This window comes from Augochlora pura, chromosome 10 (assembly GCF_028453695.1).
Source record: "Augochlora pura isolate Apur16 chromosome 10, APUR_v2.2.1, whole genome shotgun sequence".
Taxonomy (NCBI): domain Eukaryota; kingdom Metazoa; phylum Arthropoda; class Insecta; order Hymenoptera; family Halictidae; genus Augochlora; species Augochlora pura.
Window position 1 is genome coordinate 1,401,487 of NC_135781.1, and position 18,969 is coordinate 1,420,455.

Genomic DNA, 18,969 nt, shown 5'->3' on the forward strand with positions numbered 1-18,969 from the left:
CTTTACGTCCCTGATGCTCATGGGAAGTATTTTTGTACGTTTACTCTGTACCTACTATTTTACTCTAAAGCTATATCTACTGTTATCATTGTGATACTCGCTACTGCGATCGTCTTTGGAAACGTTAATATAAAATTATAATAATCTAATAAAATGAACCGCGTATCTATTTTAAGACACGCTCGCTCGATGCATTAGTATTAATTCTCTTAGACTTGATCAATTTTAAACTAAAAACCGATTCATTCGGTTCGCAACCTAATAATAATTGTTATTATTGTGTTACTCGCTTGATTACTTCATCAAGATTACCATTTACTAACACAATACGCTAAATACGTCTATTTTATGACAATTACAAGTTATAAGCTCCTATTTTACTAAATCCATATACCGCAAGATGAGATGATTTTTCTGTAAGGCGATCCATCAACATTAACCTGTTACTTGGCAAGAGTAAACAAATATTTACGATATTTTTCTTCTTCCAACTTTATACATCTATGTATGCGTATACATATTTATATTTGTATACGTATACCTATAGATATGCATGCGTATATACGGTGTATATTATATATGATATATATATAATATACACGCACACACACACTCATAAACACTGGTATGTGATTTACATTCCTTAACGTTTATATACACATGTTTTGCTGCATTTTTCGATCGATAAAAAAGAATCGCTGTTAAATCATTAGCCGCATAAAGAAATAATATCTATTTATTATAAATGTACATACAACCGTTATTGTAATAAAGAAGAACGTGAGAGAAATGTACGATTATGTTAATGTTACGTGATATTTCTCTTCTGTTTATTACATTTACTTACAAAAACTCTTCGCATTTACAAATTCTTATCCTATCACTTTCATTCAATACGGCTTGGTTCTGTGCTGACGATCACGTCCTTTGCCAGTGCCGATTTTCGCCACCAATTTATGGCTGGAATTCTGTTCTAACACTGTCGTTTCTCCTTTCCTCCAAATGTTTATATACCCGCCTTCCCCCACTGTCACCAAGGAACCACTCTGTAAATTATACATTTTCAAGTATTATTTTTCTGTTTAGACAACGGATTACATATTACATATAATTCCATCAAAATAATACCTTCTCGTGCAACCAACTATCACGCACTAATTGTTTATTTCCCACCATGTTGTAGCATACTTCTAATCGGTCGTTTATAATACTCATGCATCTTAAATTTTCTCTGAAAAATATTAATAAGAACAATTGAAATAATAAAATAAGCGAAAAATGATTATTCTCAAATAAATGTTATTTTAAGTTTTGTTTGTTTGAGTTTTTAAATGATGTTGTAATTTACCCTTTAACATTGCTGGAACCTGCAAGAAGGAATGCTTGATCCAATGCATTTGAGGTATGAAATCTGACTGTATAACAATTGTCTGGATCATCATTCTAAAAAAAAATACAGTATACATACAAAGGTCATTATTATATTAATACTGTTTACAAACATATTATTGTCAACAGAGATTATGATTAATGTAATTAAACATATACTAACTTGGGATACTACCAAATCATTGCGTTCGAATTTTGCATACGGTGTGGCATCTTCACAGTCCCAAAGTTGCAACGAATGTGTATGAGTTGTACACCAAAGATTATCATCATTCAGCCAGCCTATCCTATCCTGTTATTTGACAGTTATGTTTAATACATACGGTCTAATTTCTATAATATTTGCTACTAAAATAATTGTAACTTACTACAGAAGACTCTGTGTTTAAAGAATAGGTGAGTGCAGAATCTTCTGTCGGTTGTGTGAGGTCAAATACATTAATCAAACCATCTGTACTACCAGTTGCTAAGACATCCTGCTTCTTAGAGTGAAATGCCAAACAGGTCACATCTTCCATGTGAGATTCCCAGTACCCACCGAGAAGAGTATTTTTATTAGCATGTCGCGTATCCCAAAATAAAATGAATGCATCTCCTCCAATATGTTCAGTTCCACCTGCTATAAGTCTCTCATCGTTGCTTATATCAAAACTACAGAGGGGTTTTAATTTCCCATCTTCTGTGCTATCTGAGAAAGAGATACCAATGTTAACATTTACATTATACGCATTATATTCTAAAATGTTTAATTGATTTGTTAGTAAAGACCTTTAAATTCTGCAATAACTTTCCCTTTGGCACGCAAGTCGCATGCTGTAATATACCCATCATTCGTTGCAGTGTATAAAATGTTTTTAGAAGTAGGACTAAATCTTATACCAACAATTGGAGCTTGATTATGGGATAATGTTGCGATTTGAGTTAAACTTTCTCCGACAGAGTATATTACACAGGTACGATCAGACAGAGCGGTGCCAATTCTGAATTCTGGATCACTATATAAACATAAGTTATTGATAGAATATTTTAGAAATATATCTCGAACATATAGTTCTATGAAATAGTTTATGTCAAATTTAATTCGGATAACGGGAAATAAATTCGAATTCTGTAAAACAACAAAAAGTAAAATAAAAATTTATATAAAATATTTATAAATTTTTATATACGGAATTTGTTTACGCATTATTCTACGTAAACAAATTCGAAACATATTGCACAGAAATGAATTTTTTTAAAATGATTGGTTCCTGCATGCAATACGCGAAAATCATATTTGAAACGAAATGGAGGGAAAAATTTGTAGCTCCGGTTTAGAGATATTTGCGAATAGAACGTGCTCGAGCACTGAAAAAATTGGTTAACGCGAAGAAACCGGTTGACTTGACATAAAAAGCTACATAAAGATATGTAAAATTTGCCTTTGTGTTCCACAGACTCCAAGGACGTAATTACGATCGAGAGACACAGCCTCTTCTATCTTTGATATTAATTCTACTCTTCTTTTCATCGTTGCGCGATTGTCATCGTATTTGCGTTTGTTATGATCGACACTTAGCCTCTTTAAAGACTCGACTATTTTTGCCATTCTACACGGCTCCGAAATTTCAAACAACTATCACGAAGTTAAGGTTAATATCACGTCCAGAATATATGTAGTCATAAGTCTACCGAAATCTAAACTACATACTTTGTCGCTTTGAACTGTGGTTACAAATCGTTGGATATATTGTTGCGAACCATTTTTCGGTGCATATTTACAAAATGTATTTATTTCTTATTTCGACCAGAAGATTTTTCAAAGTATGTAGCAGCAAAATTTTTAAATTTAATTTCTTTATTGCTCATGCACTCGATAGAAAGAAAAATTAAATATAAAATTGGAACGTGATACATAGCAGCTACATAATTGGGGTGAAAACGTACTTCCCATCGATCGGTGGCGCCACTGACATTGACTGACATTTATTTTAAATTTAAAACCTTCCTTTCTTAAACTATAGTTTGATTCTATGGAATATTAATTTACTTAAATTCATTCGCGTTTAAGGGAAAAGGTACTGATCTAATGATTCTTTTGTTTTCTGTTGTATTATTTTCATTATTTACAAAAATTACATTAAATACTCTCCAGCGATGTTTTTTCATAAAAATGGGGCGCTAATTCCAACAACCACTCCGGTTGTATTACAGTTATATCCTTCATATATGTTTTATTTGTTTGCAAAACTTCACAGAAGAGTAACCTAAAAGAAATAGAGAATTTAACAAACCATGTACAGTATGAGTATGGAAAATTAAAGTATTTAATTGATTGAACAAACCATTGCGGTTGTTGAAGTGTATATAGACAACTATTCGGGTGTATGTATAAATCTTTGTTACCACGCACAGTCTTATATACTCCAGTGTAATGCAAATATGCTGCTTTTGGAAAAAGTCCGGCTGTTATACATTTCAAGATTTGTTCTACATTTCCTAACGAGAAACAGAAGATTTTATCGTTAACACAGTGTTTTTTTATAGCGTATTTTAATAGCAAACTGTATTTACCATTACTAGAAATCAATGGAATGTCTAGTTTCCTCATCAGAGAGTGCATTTGCGTTCGAATTTCGCTAGCTCGTCGTAACGCTTTAAAATTAAGAAAATTTTTCTGACACCACGCGGATATTTTGTTCTTCTCGTAAGCAGTGTACACGTTGAGCATAGTTAAAAGGTCGCCCTCTTCGACCTCAAATTTTCTATGCGCCACTCTGGCTTTTATAGCGGCTTGACCGCCGGCTGGTCTTATGAATACATTTTGTACTTGCAGCATCGCAAGGATCATTGTAAATTCTTTCGAACATCCCATTTCACCTATACACAAAAAGATCTTGTTAACAATATTTTTGCCAACGTCTTGTTAATAAATTTTGTCACTAAAATATTACCTGATACTATGAGAGATTTTGCTAAAACAGGTTCCAACGGCATTTCCGCCATGGTAATACCTAACGGCATTGTTAATTCTCCATTTCTGTCTATTGCACCTAATGCATAAAGCAATTCTAAGCCTGCGAGAAGATTTTTGCTTGGTGGGGCAGAGGGGAAATTGAATCTTAAGACATTATCAATGCCCAAAGCTTTTAATTGTAAAATGGCTGGTGCCAAATCGGAACGCTGCATTTCCGGTGGCATTGCTTCAAACAATTCGGAATACGCTTCTTCTGTGTATAATCTGTACAGGAAAAATGTATGTAAATGTGATACATACGTACATTTAAACGTAACTATGAAACAAACCTATATGCTTTTCCTGATTGAACGCGCCCTGCTCTACCGGCCCGTTGGTCGGCTGACGCTCTCGACACAGGAACGATTATCACAGAATTGGTCTGTGTCTCCGCTTCAAACCAAGGAATTTTAACAAAACCGCTGTCGATTACTAAACATAAAACGCAATATCTCGATTACAGTTCTTTTCGGTAACAGTAATGCGCCTACTACTATTTAAGAGACCTACAATATAATAGATGTATTCTAGTTAAAATTGACGTTATGTAATAGAAAAATTAATTGAACAACTCGAAGCAGTGATTTTGTCTTTACCATAAACGATGTTTGGAATGGTAATGGATGTTTCAGCTATGTTTGTTGCCACAACTACTTTACGAGTGTCTTTGGCTGCTCTCCAAAATACTTTCAATTGTTCTGAGTTCGGAAGAGATCCATACATAGCCAGGGGTAAAAGTTTCACTGAAAGAAAAACATAAAGAAAATCAAAGATCACCTAGCGATCTATCTTAAACAGTTATATAACGTCGTACGTTCAACTGAGCATCATCACGTTGCTCAAATAACTTTCGCCGCTTCAATTATACGTATGATACGTGTACAGTGTTGGTCAAAATGTTCGTCTAAATAAAAATTTCGAAAAAGGGTTCGAAAGGGTCGACTCGAATTTTGAGACACAGATAAAAGATGCATAAAGTATCTTTTGTCCGAATCGTTATTTAAATAATTTTTATCTAAACAATGCCCAACTCTGCCTGCAGATACAAACAGCAAGGATGATTGTGAGCATTGTGTTCAGGATTCCACTTACGTTTTCCTTCCTGTATAAGTTTCGCATGCTCTGATAAAAGAGAAACTGCTTGATCCACTTCGTCCAAGCCCGTGAGAAATGCCAAGATATCGCCGGGTTCCTCGTTCTCATGTATCTTCAAAACGGTATCCACGACCGCCTTGACATAATTCGCCACTGATTCTACAAAATACGCAAATTTCTATATTATACTTCCTGCTCGAAATACCTTGCATTTAATATCTTAAAAGAATTACCTTTTACATAGAAAGTGTCTACCGGATAGAGTCGACCCTCGACAGTCAATATGACCGCGGTGTCTTTGGTCGAGTCCTTTGTCGTGTTCGTATTAAAGAAGTCCCGAAGTTGTTCAGCATCAACCGTGGCCGAACAAACAACAACTTTCAAGCTCCTGCGTTTCTAGAACAATGTATCCGAGAACTTTTTAACATTTCACGCAGACAGTTCCGTCCAAAAATAGGCAAGATTGTAAAAATTAATTTTTACCCGAATGATCTTCTTTAGAAGTCCCATTATGATGTCGGTCATCAGTGTTCTCTCGTGTACTTCGTCTATAACGATGACGGAATAATTCGTCAACAGAGGGTCGCCCATTAATTCACGTAGAAGGATTCCTTCCGTCAAGTACTACGAATAGAATAAATATGTAGATTCGTTAATGCAAAGTAATTTGGGGCACGTAAAAATTATAAATATTAGAAGAAAATGTCAATCAATATATTTTTAATTTTAACGATACATGTTTAGGATAACATAATACCGGCATTTTCAAATACATTAAATTCGCATTATATTTTATATAACGTCGTTATATAACGAAGCGTAACCGCATTGTTAAATTTCCGTAGCTGGTAGTTTCGTTTTGCGCGAGCAAAATGATAACGATCCGAACAATTAAAAGACCCCGGAAATCAAGATCACCGCAAAATATCCGGAGGCGCTGATAAAATCTTTAAATAGAAAAGTTCCGAATTATTTGACGGCAATTAAAACGAATAAAAAAAATGAATAAAGAATTAAACCTCCGACAAATTTATTTACCTTAATTCTTGTCGTTTCGTCTACGCAATTATCGAAACGTATGGAATAACCGACTTCGGTGCCGAGGACGCAATTACGTTCATCGGCAACCCTGCTGGCCAGAGAAGTAGCTGCGACTCTTCTCGGTTCGGTAATACCGATCATCTTTCCATTTGCACACCATCCCGCTTCGAGAAGATACTGTAATCATTTTACAGAAATATTATTATAAAAATAAGCGAAACTTAATCAGGTACAAATAAATAAGTACATTGTAACGAGGCGAAAGGAGAAGAAAACAAAAGACTACCATCATTGAGGCTATTTCTGGACCGATCGATAATTCGGTTGGACCACGATCGAACTTTCTAGAAGCATCGAGACGCGACAGACTCCTTAATTACTAAATTGTTATTAACGGTTCATGGCTATCAACGAGGTAGTATATATAGAGAGGGATCTTGGTCAGATTCGGTGCTACACCTGTAAGAGAGGACGAGGTAAACCACGGCCGCTCACAGGGTAGTCAGGGAAAGGACGGTCATGAAGGCCGGTCGCCCGCTGTAGAGAACTGCTAAGGTTCTTCGGTGACCATGGCGGTTGGAGAGGACGGCCAGGAAGGCCGGCCGCCATCCGGACATAGGGATAAGATAGCCTTGCAGCGTAGCTTAGAACTATTGGGAGAGGACGACCATGAAGGCCGGCCGCTTCATAGTAGTAGTTGATCCATTTGATCAAAGTTGCTTTCGTTGCTCGCCATAGAAGTTAGCAAGGAAATTGATCAAAGAATAAACCTGTAAACACCCTGTAACCTGCTAATCAGACTGTATCTCCTTTCGTCCTCGATAATCCTTAATATCCTGTATCGAGAATTCATTCCAACTACCTTTCAACACACCCTTCCACCACCACTCCGCTATAACATTTATTTTTCATACGAATCAGCAAAAACCTCTTGAAATTAATTTTTAACAGCTTCTTAACAAAATTATAAAAATAATAATAACCGTTTACCTTTATTTATTAGTATTATATTTTGCACAATATTGAACGACGAATACGATTGTATAGTTTCATTTTTGAAGCTGCTCGAGGTATGTTTCACGGGAATGATTAATAATGGACACAAAATAAAGACGACATTGAAATGTTAATGTTAATTTTAATAATATTAATACTATGAAACGTATGCTTAAACGAGATTACTTATCTGTTATATATTGTTGTGTCAAGTCGTTGTACGTTGTGCATCGATGTTGATAAAAATTTTGCAAAAAGTATGGGTGAAAATCGTCATTTTTACTTTCAGACGATTCGAAGTAAAAAAAGGAAATATAATTTCAATTTGCGCAAGCGATACCGTTTCAAAATTTGCTTTGATAATGCGGTTAACTTTATCAGTTAGCATGCTAGTCAGTCAAGCATCGGACACGTCACACAAAGGCTGCGGTAGTGATAACAAATATCTTGCTAGAAGCACAGGACTTTTAACGAAATTAATTCTGGTTTGTCCATGAAGTCGTCTTTACCGATACAGTTGTGAACAGTGAATGCTCTAATTCTTCTTACAGATAGAAGAACGAGAAATATATGGAACAAGGACGATGGAATTAATAATCTGCTTACGTAAGAGTAAAATTATATTTCATCATAAACTCGATCATAGTACACTGTTGGATGCACTTATCAAAATTTTAAGTGCAACGCGACGAAGTGGATGCACGCGCCCGCCAGCGAGTTTCAATCTTTTACGTTCAGCGTGACCAATGTTAAAGTAACATCAAGGATATCGTATGAAATACGTCTTTGTAGTTTAGCATCATATTTATATAGGATTTTATCGAAAGCTCGTTAAAACGGCTTATGCACATTCAGAGCCTGTTATGTGAGATCGGAAAGCTCACAAGTGCCTGCAACTATAACGACTGGCAATTCTAGGGCATATTTATAAATAAAAATAAAGATGAATTGTTATATAAATTATCGTGAGTAAAATATAAGATATTCTATTGTTCCGCGGATAGAAATAATGACCATCACACATATATGTTGTACATTACTCAACCCATATATTTAACATAAATATTTATTTGTACACATGTGTAATATAATACATACCACCTACACATAATAATAGAAAATAAATAATTGAATTTAGGAGTGCAAACGATTCTGACAACTTTATAGTCAACTATGATAGAAATGCAACGCAACTAAAAACAGAGGCAAGAATGAATCATATTAACCGCATGAAAAATCTTGTAGCAATTAACAATATTGTTTTATATTTGTATCATTAACCCCTTAAACGAGACGAGATTCAATGAAATATTTAGATAACACAGTTTGTACATCACAGAGAGACCAATATACATGCAGATTAATATATCGATAAGTACATTGGAAAGTTGAAAATTATTTAGACGTGGAATAAAGGGAGCGGTGTTCAATACTAAATATCCAATAACTAAAAACAAGTATTGGTAATTTATAAAACCGTGTTAACTTTTTCAACATCTCTAGCATACGAAATTATGTCACAATAATGAGAACATGGATAACAGTAAGTACACCGATAGTATCAAGTTATCTTTTAAACAAGTATATCACATTGGCACAACGGACAAAATGTAGATTAGAGACATTATTATTTATAAGTTAACATTTAAGGGGTCAATGTATATTTTTACATATATCATATATATATATTAGACTGCTATGTATACAAAATCTTTGCCGAAAAATATAACATACAAAAATTTTTTTCTGGAATGTTATCCGTGTAGATAAATGACTTTGCAGGTGTCGATATACGATTAATCAGAGTCGTATCTCGTCATGTATCACCAATAATTTATAGACGTCGAAAGCAAGCTTTCTCAAGATTCATATTGTCATGTTTGAGTAAAAATATCGGACGAAGAGATATCTTCGTCGATAAACGATGGTACTCCTTGTACGTATGCGTAGGCCCGTAGAAAATGAAATTCAGTGACATAAACGAGCAGCAATATAAGTACATACGAGGACCATCTTACAAGTTTGATGTACTCTCTTACACGATCGAAAAATATTGCGAAAAGCACATAATCCATGACAGCATGAAAATTAATAAACTTCCAGCAAAGGATTATTATCCAAAATGACAAACTCCTGAATATAGTTGTTTGTTTGACGTAGAGGTGTTGTTTGGTAATTGACGATGTTCTATATTCAGTCTCAAGGAGATCCTGGTACAAAGATATATATCGATTCCAGGCAGCACTGGTCAGGAACAAATGGACGGTCATAAGTAATATATTTCGAAGCGCTGTATTTGAAGTTTTTGATATTACATTTCCAGGTTCGAGAACCGAAGAAACGGGTAGCTGCGGTAGCTTGTCGTATCCTCCACGTCTGCTTGAATTACGGGCAAGAAATTGATATAGGCCAATTAACAACGCCACACAACCCAGAGCATCACAGACGCCGTCGACAATGTAGCCGGACGAACCAACATCCGAGTGTTCACCGCTGATATTAGCTCTCTTTCGAGCAACATGCCCATCTAGATCGTCTAACCATGTTCTTGCTTGGAAAAGTATTACACCTAAGCGTCTGTGGGACAACGAATCACTGGAAACACATTTGCCAGCTATTATCGCTACGAACACATGAAAAACACTGATTGCATTTGGCGTGACCCATGTCCAAGAATTGCTTATCTGTAGCAGTTTGTCCATAATAGCTGCAAGCGGGCTCAGAAGAAAATAATTTGGATGATCTAGCATTAATCCTTTTACGGTCACTGTACACAACGGATTAATATCACAAGGTATGATTGAAACGTATTGCGTACCATTCAATAATGGTCTTACGTTATAATTTTGTATTCTAGAATATAGTAAAACATCCATTCCAAGGAAGTACAATGTCAAAAATATCAAAATTACTAGGAACGACCTGCTTATTATAGTTGTTGTACCAAACATTTTGTATGATACTTTGGCACTTTGTGTTGTAAAAATTACTTTAAGTACACACTTATATCACATTTGCCATTGCATGGTATCACATTGTTTGTGACAAACCAAATTGTATTAAATGTGTTACAGATAGATAATTTGACATTGTTATTTCATGTGTACGTCTTATTTAAATTATATTGTAAAGTTCAGGGAAACTGAGAGCAAATTCTGTATGTTATTCCAGAGCAATGACATTTTTGCATCTTCAATTTTTCGATTTAATGATTACATATTTCAGTCAATGTAATCAAATTTTCAATATGTCACGAATCGTATTCAATCATCACGTTTGTACATTACTTATGTTATTATTATTATTTCTTTAATTATTTTATGATTGTATAATAATTTGTTATTTATGTCATACTATTTTCCAGATTCTCCAGTCATTGATACGACCACAGTAGTTGGTAGTAGTACTTCACATTACAACGTAAGATGCTGCGATGTTCAGAGATACATTTACGTGACGCGGCTCCACACTCCACATGGTTACATGGGATGTCATGTACTTCGTTTTTCCACTATGTCGATTAATTGACGTGCATCGTATTTAGAAACGTATTATAAATAGATATTTCATTTGAGACAGCTCTCTCACATTCTTTCTTTCTTGTATCTCGTAATTACTTTAATTGGTGTAACAATCAAATTTCTGTATACGGCGAAATTTCCGTCGCACTATTGTCACATAATTTCTTTTAAATCGTCGATAATGAAGTAGTTGATTATAAAACCTGCAATTTCTTGTTGCCTTTCACGAAACATTATTCTTTTTTTAAATAATTCCGAATTAATTTTACGAGAACCACAATAAGAAACGAATACGTATTATTCTTTAAGAAGTCGATCAAGTACTGTAAAAACTCGCGCAAAGTCGACAATAGAATGGCGAGACGTTGTAATCACAAAATTTCTAATATACGCGTGCGCATACGCGCTCTAGAAATCACAGAAATAGAAATAATTTACACACGGTTTCTCCAGCGCGATGACATTGTACGACAAAAAAATAATAGATAAAAAACGTAATGCCTTAAAAACTTGTTAGAAAGATATGAAAAACGTAATATAAATAACAGAATTTTGCACACGTAAAAATATATACTTCATAGTTCAGTTGTTTTCACGGAATATCGTAAAAGTTAAAGAATGAACAATTCAGTGGATTATAAGTTCTCTTTTAATGTAATATTCAATTATCATTCGTTAAAATACACAATCGATTCAATTAAAGTTTCGTCAATTTCATTGTTTATCGATTATCAACCATACTTAAAATTACGACGAGTGATCTAATGTTTTTTGCATGACTAGAAGTAACCACAAAAACTGTCATCTAGCAATCAATATCGCTTAACATCATGCAAGATGAGGATAATTAGATTTTTACTTGAAAAACAATGTTAGTAGATATTTTTTTGAAGCTACGAACAATTGTATTTTCATTTAACTTTAAACCGAGCGTTCAGAAACATACTTTCGTATAGCGCAATGGTGGTGGTAATGGCAATAACCGTTGTCATGTTTACATTTACGGAACGTTCACGTGACCTTCACTCATAAAAACTTAAACCCAAACCGCTTGAATCAATCCTTTTTTTATTCTTAAAGAAAATAAAACATTCAATACAATTAATTATAAATTCTCGGATTCAAGTTTTGTCCACCAAAAATGTGGATTAAATTTATACAAGTTTTGAAATAATCTTTATTTTTTTTCTTCGATAATATCAAAGTGCATTCAATAATTTTTCATTAGAAGAACCAAAAAATAAAAAACAATGTGCTACAGCATAACAAATAAAAAAAGATGATACACTGTTCCATTTAGATGAACTAATTTGACCTTGAAATCTCTCCCCCCTGTTAAGTGAACCATAAGATGTATTTATAACACATTATATCGTCCTTTATGCCAAATAAGTTTTGCAAAAACACTTTTCTAATAGTTTCAGTTCTCCGTGAGGTATTTAAACAATCCTATACATCTATATTTCTATTTATAAACGCCAAACTTTCTATTAGATGAAACCGATATGCATTTGACGTTTGATTGAAAAGGCTAATTAAAGTTAGATTATTATATTTATCTCAGGTTCAAATAAAAAAATAAATATTACAGTGTACAATCATAAATTATTAGAACTGTTTTGATTGTGTAAATTCTAATAACTTATGATCATCTAATCGAACAAATTTTATATTTACCTGAGGCAGTTGTGTACTCTTCCCGCATCCAGTTTCTCCAATTAAGACTAGCGTTTGATATTTTTCTAACAGATAAATAATATGACTTCGATACTTGAATGTAGGTAATCGTTGTCGTTGCATATGAATTGCAAGCGAATGATGGGCATTATATACAAATTGTGTGGATGAATGGGCATCTATGTCAGGTTTGTCCTCCTGCCACGAGCCATCTCCTGCAACAATTTAAAAAAGAAATGCGATGTGTATTTAGTATGTTTCATATAAAAAGCATAAATGATTTTGTAAAAATAATATTTAGTATTTGAAGAGGTTATATTATACGATATTTTGTACAATAATATTTCTGATATGAATATATATTACGCTGTGTAAGACGCGAAATTATTAAGTTCGTACGATTATTTAAAACTGAAAGACAACATACCATTGTAACAATGAATACTTGTAAAAGTTTGCGTAAGTGATAAAACTTACCGGGTTTTAAGAAAATTGGTTTCGTACTCATTTTGTATAACTCTATTGGTGATACAATGAGAAGAAATTATTTTCGAGATATGTCATTTGTTTATAAACATTTTCTAATAATTATTAATCATACACTGTAAATGTATACACCAAACATAGCGGTAGCAGCACAAACTATACACAAATAGTGCTATAAATTTACTAATCATAAGTTCTTGTTTCGTCTGGAGATGGCGCTGGGAATTATTTCAAATGTTGCACCATACCTATTAATATTATCGAATCTTAGCGTTAATAGTATCGCTTAACAATTATAGTAATGGAAAACGATAATATAATTTCGTCACAACTTATTTCTACGAAACATTTCAGAATAAAGGTGTGACAAATATATTTGAAGTCACTGAATCGATAGCTTTACACTATGCTGCATCAGCAAATTCTTGAGTTTCGTATTTCAATAAGTCAAGTATTTTGTACTTTGTATTTTTATAAAATTCATCAAGCGTACGTTGAAGCTATTAATTTCTTTTCATTACTACACTAGACTGTTTCTAATCACAGTACCAATTGTTAATATAAAACTAATACTCATTTAATTTTCTATTTTTTTATATACTCTTTAACCATATAAAATTTTCATATTTTGTATAATCAAATGTCAGTTTCAAGGTTCAAGTATGCAACTTTTACTAAAGTTATCAATGCAGTATTTTTTTTATTGCTGTTACTTCAAAATTTAACATTCAACACGTTTTCGCTCACCAACATTTCTATACATGCTAATACAAATTATTACATATTGTCATGTATTTCGATAAAAGTTAATTTCAAATTTCGCTACATTGTAATAAAAAAATTTCGGAAAATTATGATTTATATTCGATGATTAAAGAATAGATTCCTTTTTATAATCTTAGTTTAAAGTTTAATTGTAAACCATTTTAAATCATGTATTACAGTAATATTAATGCATCGAAATATGTAGTAATTCGTCTATTCTATTAATGCATTGAAAAGTTAAATTGTACATAGCTCATGTAAGTAGTGTGAGATGGGTATGCTCGATGTCAGGGTTTACAAGTAAAATTAATTTTCTAATTATTCGTCAGTGAACGTTAGAATTCTTGGGCGAGCGTTGCTTACTTTAGGAATGTATTTTAATTTGCAGAAAAATATTGTTTCTTTCACCTCTGATATGAAAGGTCTATGTATACGCATATGTCTGTGCATTAAAAAGAATGAGAGCTCTCTATGGAACAATTTCCATGTCATTCTTAAGCACCATACCATCATCAATCTTCATGAAACAGAAATATATTATTTCTAATATTATTTATATCTCCCTTCCTTTACAAATCTAGTACTAATAAACATATATATGTGTGGGCGCCAGTGTGGAAAACATGGGAAACATGATTGGTAGTAATTTATAATAGAAATGTATGATGATGCTGTGGATGTAGACAATGCTATTGCCAATTAAACTGATAAAAATGGTTGCAACAAGCACACAAATGTTTGAACACAATAGTCATTGATAGATTATTAACTGTTCTCGCTCTTCATGCTCGTCGATCTAGACGATGCACGGACAACTAATTTTGACTGTTCTGATTTCTCAGTTGGCTGTTAAAATTACATCTATAGATTAAGTCTGCAATAAACATAAAAAAATATTAGGCTGTAGCTTCTGCTTCTCCGTTGCTTTCTGCTTCAGCACACTTTTCTTCAAGTCTTGTCTTCTTCTCAGGACTTGCACCGTCGGTAGCAGAATCTTCTGTTGTATCACTTAAAGTTGTTGACTTCCTCTTTATACAGCAACTATCAACAGGAGCATCTGGAGAAGGAAAAGAATGCCAATTAGTACCGATGTTAGTGGAATTTTCTTAATTTTGCAGTTTGTTATTTATACCTGTGGAATCTCCATTTTCTGTTGATTCTGCTTCTTTATCGTTGGACTCTTTCTCCTCGCTCGAGCCATTTTCTTTGGTTTCTTTTGCATCTCCATTCTCAGATGCCTTTGAGTCTTCGTCAACTTCTTGAACAGGCTTCTTCTCTTCTTCTACAACTTTCTTCTCCGGGGTGGAAGCAACTTTAGTTTCCCTGAACACCAAAAATACAATGTAAATAAAATTGTTTCCATGGTAATAAAAGTGTAATTTTGATATTATGAATTATTTAGTTTCATAAATATTTAAAGAAAAGAATGAAACAGTGTTCGAGAACAAAAGCACGACAGATATTCAAAGTCGCGCGGAGAGGATGGTTAGGAAACCGAATTGGGCGCGTGTCGAATTTGCTATAGTGTGGTATCGGTTTATACTTCGCAGCTATAGAGACAAAGATGGGACGATGGATGAAAAGAAATAGAGATAGGACGCCAACCGTGGCGGCACCTAGCGATGTTGATATTATCTTGTCTTCATTCCCCTTTCTAGCAACCCTCTCTCTTTAGTAAGAGGACACGTACACGCACGCATCTTGGACACATAACATATACATACAGAATGTTTCAGCGCGGCAAATCGTGGCTGTCGTGGACCGTAAATATACACCACATAACATGTATATATATATATATATACATGTATATTTGCTCTCCTAGTATCGAAACAATAAATTTAAGCAGCGTCGATGTACCTCGATAAAAATAACAATGCTACGATTTCCCATGAATATATAAAAAATATAAACATTAGCATTTTCACCATGTAATTGGTGAAGGGAGAACAGATCAATAAGCTGTATGTTTTCTTTCCAAGACATTGTACGTAATGACTGTCCGCAAAATATTTCCAAGCCATTGTGTACACGTACTACACATTTTTTTTTTTATCAAATATCTAAACATTTGTACGGCCGTGTGTACCGAGCACTAACATATACACAAGCATACCAACGAACACCAGTTTACGATGTTCTCTCGGGTATACTGAATTACTTATTAATGAAGATATGTTTATTCCGTGTAGAAACAACTTCGGAGGATACGAACGGGGGGGTAATGGTAACAAGAACGCATGAATAACAAACACTTGCTGACACGCGTTGTGTGCCACTTTACCGTTGTCGTACATACGCCCGTGAAGCCACAAGTGGGAAAAATAAAATCATAAACGATGCCACCAGAAAAGCGGCACCGCAAGTAGAGCACGCATCGTGGCAAAACCAGGTGTGTAATCCTGAGAACGTAATGCGTCTTACGAATCAAGCTGAGAATATCACGTAGGGAGAGAGTATATACCCGCCCTCCCCTCCTCTCCTGTTGTCCCTTTCTTGCGGCTGTACTCTTACAAAACTACGTACGCTTTCAAAACTGCACGATCAACCAAGATACAAACGAAATTGTGAAAGCGAGCGAGAGCTCGATACGAAACGAGCTCGTTCGCGATCAAAACGAAACGCGAGAGATTGGAAAATCGGTTGGAATCTGTTAGAGCCCCGCCGTTTACTCTGTTTTCCTCTAATGAGACATCACACGGAAGCGTTCTGTGAGAAAAGCGTGATTTTCCTGAGACGAAAACGCCGAGAAAAAAAATCTGTGGTACTTACTTGGTTTCCGTATCCGCCATGGTTGATCGATTTAATCGTGAGATCGATTAATTGTTCGAATACCAAACGCACTGAATAAGGTTCGAGTTTTCTACGCACCGGTAAGCAGACGTAGAATTCTGGTATCACCACTGCCGCGTAGTCGCGTACCGACGCGCAAATGGCAGAGACTCGCACACTGATTCGCCCGAGACCCGAGTTACTCGGCCCGGCCGGCAGGCCGGCGGCCTTCAAACACTTTTCTTTCCCGCTCGTTTACAGATGGCGTACGATTCAGCCCTCGATTAACGAGATAACTCGAAATTTGACGTCAAATTGCGGTGAAAATGCGAACGCGACCAGCGAACACGTTTACAGGATTCTCTCGTTTAACCGGACGAGAATAATTAACCGAAGCACCGTATTATTACGTGTATGTTTCGCCTGATAAAAATTGATTCGAAACACGCATAAATTTGTCGCTATATTTCACCGGCGGTTACGACAGAGTCCAATGGAGTTTCTCGCAGCGGTGTACCGCAGATAAATAAAAATATTTCAGGAGCCTGTTCCGTCCCGATATCAGCCCTACGCTGTTTTAAATAATCAACGATGATAATGTTCAGTTACGATCGCCTTAATTACCGCTGTGAACAGTTGCGACATTTAAAATTCATAGTAGTAGTGACTTTGTCACATGTGCTTTGTTAATATCCCTTGAAGTAGCACACCGACCAATTGTATCTTGTCTTGCAAAACGCGTAAAAAATCTCCGCGCTTCCGGCGCTAGCAACCAATTGTTTGAAGAACCTGTACCGTGCACGACGTTCTTTCGAAAAGCGATGCTAGCTAATAAACGTTGTATACGATATAATACGTCGATTATTACGTCGGAGGGATAATCCGCACGGAACGTGGATAATAATGGAAGATTTAAACGGAAGCCGAGCACGGAAAGTTCTAGAAGTTTCACGTATGGCCCCATTTCCGGTGTATATTAAAAGGTGCGCGATGCTTTCAGGTTGATCCGCGCAGCCGACCGAAAGACTCCGCTGCATTTACGTCCATGTTACAGGTTGCCTACGCTGTGGAAACAGTTAAACATCGCTTTTCCGTCTTCACGTAATATTATTTCCCACCGACACTGTCGTGCCAAAACAAGTCGTTTCGAAAATAGTTTTTATCAATCACGAAAATAACTCCTATACCAACATCCTCCAGGTAGATATTTTTGGTCGTATGGTATACGTACACATATATTTATATAACTAACGCACCTCAATTACATAGGGAATATTATCGAAGCGTACCACGCATTACCTCATCTTTTTCAGTTTTAATAACGCAACGTGCAACATCAAAGACGTTCTCGCATCGTTACGATCCTTGAAAAACCGTAAATCATATCGATTTGTAACGACGCTATCGAGAAAAATCTGATTAGATATTTACATCGCCATGATTTCGAGGGAAATATATCGTCGGTATAAGTTTTGGTTTTTCGTGGCTTTTGAATTTTCACGTTCGCGAAAATCGTGCGCACGTATCGGATTAAGCGGTTCGTAAATGGTTTTTTTTTTTTTCGTACGATGTGTGCCACGTGCCAGGAGTCTACGTAAGCACAAAGATAACACACCGAGCAGCTGCTTTGCACGGTGCAGGTGAAGACGTGCGAAGCAGATGCTCCTTTTCGAATACCTTTTACACGGCACGAAACATTGAACGCCGTACTCTTGCCAAATTGAGTAGGGATGTCAATGAAACTTTCCACTAGGAAAGCGTACACGCTCGCCGTTCCTAGTTCGGCTTCTATTTATGATACGATACACACGGAAGGGACGTACACGCGACATTTGTACAAGGAACAGCAACACGTTGCCCACATTGTACATATTTAGTCCTGCGTGAAATATTGCGGTCGGGATGAATAAGGTGGCCACAGAAACGGGATCATATTCTTAACGAGCGTTTAAACTTTATGAATTTATTTCGGACTCGCGCGTCGATCCGACGGGTTCTCGCAAGATTTAAAATATATATATATATGTATTAATAATCAAACGCCTGGCAGAAATCTGTTGACATGCGGCTTTACTCGATAAAATTAAATTTCGTTTTAGTGGGTCAGTGGAAGTGTTCAGTCACAAGCTATTTCGATGACAGTAACCTATATTTCTACTGGCTTTGCAGTGTCAAACTAAAGATAGCATCGCCGCATCTAAATTTTCATTTCGCTGGACTACATTCTCGCTT

At 35.3% G+C, this 18,969-nt stretch overlaps 3 protein-coding genes and 1 long non-coding RNA gene across 5 annotated transcripts; 1 reads left to right on the forward strand and 3 right to left on the reverse strand.

Annotated features, from left to right (window-relative positions):
• Positions 1 to 720: 720 nt before the first annotated feature.
• On the reverse strand, positions 721 to 3,318 carry LOC144476220 (WD repeat-containing protein 89). The gene is made up of 7 exons (XM_078192896.1): positions 2,811 to 3,318; positions 2,158 to 2,384; positions 1,758 to 2,077; positions 1,553 to 1,681; positions 1,349 to 1,443; positions 1,129 to 1,231; positions 721 to 1,046 (listed from the first exon to the last, which is right to left on the reverse strand). The coding sequence occupies exons 1-7, from the start codon at positions 2,975 to 2,977 to the stop codon at positions 891 to 893; spliced, it is 1,197 nt and encodes a 398-aa protein (XP_078049022.1). The 5' UTR covers positions 2,978 to 3,318; the 3' UTR covers positions 721 to 890.
• Positions 3,319 to 3,467: 149 nt separating this feature from the next.
• Positions 3,468 to 13,736, reverse strand: LOC144475608 (putative ATP-dependent RNA helicase DHX35). Of its 2 annotated transcripts, XM_078191666.1 has the most exons (12): positions 13,192 to 13,736; positions 12,715 to 12,929; positions 6,518 to 6,697; positions 5,963 to 6,103; positions 5,713 to 5,875; positions 5,477 to 5,638; positions 4,981 to 5,127; positions 4,675 to 4,816; positions 4,323 to 4,609; positions 3,943 to 4,248; positions 3,714 to 3,867; positions 3,468 to 3,635 (listed from the first exon to the last, which is right to left on the reverse strand). In XM_078191666.1, exons 1-12 carry the CDS (start codon positions 13,220 to 13,222, stop codon positions 3,509 to 3,511), a joined length of 2,055 nt encoding a protein of 684 aa, XP_078047792.1. In that variant the 5' UTR covers positions 13,223 to 13,736; the 3' UTR covers positions 3,468 to 3,508. The 2 variants fall into 2 exon arrangements, with proteins under 2 accessions (XP_078047792.1, XP_078047791.1); XM_078191665.1 differs by lacking the exons at positions 12,715 to 12,929; positions 13,192 to 13,736 and adding an exon at positions 9,832 to 10,890.
• On the forward strand, positions 7,686 to 11,004 carry LOC144475610 (uncharacterized). Its single transcript, XR_013494893.1, has 3 exons — positions 7,686 to 8,122; positions 9,840 to 10,310; positions 10,881 to 11,004. It is a non-coding gene; the product is annotated as an uncharacterized LOC144475610 (long non-coding RNA).
• A 144-nt stretch (positions 13,737 to 13,880) lies between the features above and the next one.
• On the reverse strand, positions 13,881 to 16,956 carry LOC144475609 (uncharacterized). The gene is made up of 3 exons (XM_078191667.1): positions 16,738 to 16,956; positions 15,098 to 15,288; positions 13,881 to 15,022 (listed from the first exon to the last, which is right to left on the reverse strand). The coding sequence occupies exons 1-3, from the start codon at positions 16,755 to 16,757 to the stop codon at positions 14,862 to 14,864; spliced, it is 372 nt and encodes a 123-aa protein (XP_078047793.1). The 5' UTR covers positions 16,758 to 16,956; the 3' UTR covers positions 13,881 to 14,861.
• Positions 16,957 to 18,969: the final 2,013 nt, after the last annotated feature.

Bases quoted from the DNA above. Each gene is read 5' to 3' on its own strand.
- LOC144476220 (XM_078192896.1), bottom strand. From the start codon at position 2,977: ATGGCAAAAATAGTCGAGTCTTTAAAGAGGCTAAGTGTCGATCATAAC. The intron at 2,078-2,157 runs GTCTTTACTAAC...TCTCTTTCTCAG, and splicing joins AGTTATTGCAGAATTTAAAG to ATAGCACAGAAGATGGGAAA. The intron at 1,682-1,757 runs GTAAGTTACAAT...GTCAAATAACAG, and splicing joins TAAACACAGAGTCTTCTGTA to GATAGGATAGGCTGGCTGAA.
- LOC144475609 (XM_078191667.1), bottom strand. From the start codon at position 16,757: ATGGCGGATACGGAAACCAA. The intron at 15,289-16,737 runs GTAAGTACCACA...TTTGGTGTTCAG, and splicing joins ATGGCGGATACGGAAACCAA to GGAAACTAAAGTTGCTTCCA. The intron at 15,023-15,097 runs GTATAAATAACA...TTCCTTCTCCAG, and splicing joins AGAAAATGGAGATTCCACAG to ATGCTCCTGTTGATAGTTGC.
- LOC144475608 (XM_078191665.1), bottom strand. From the start codon at position 10,467: ATGTTTGGTACAACAACTATAATAAGCAGGTCGTTCCTAGTAATTTTG. The intron at 4,249-4,322 runs GTAATATTTTAG...TTTTGTGTATAG, and splicing joins AAAATCTCTCATAGTATCAG to GTGAAATGGGATGTTCGAAA. The intron at 3,868-3,942 runs GTAAATACAGTT...GTTTCTCGTTAG, and splicing joins TCCATTGATTTCTAGTAATG to GAAATGTAGAACAAATCTTG.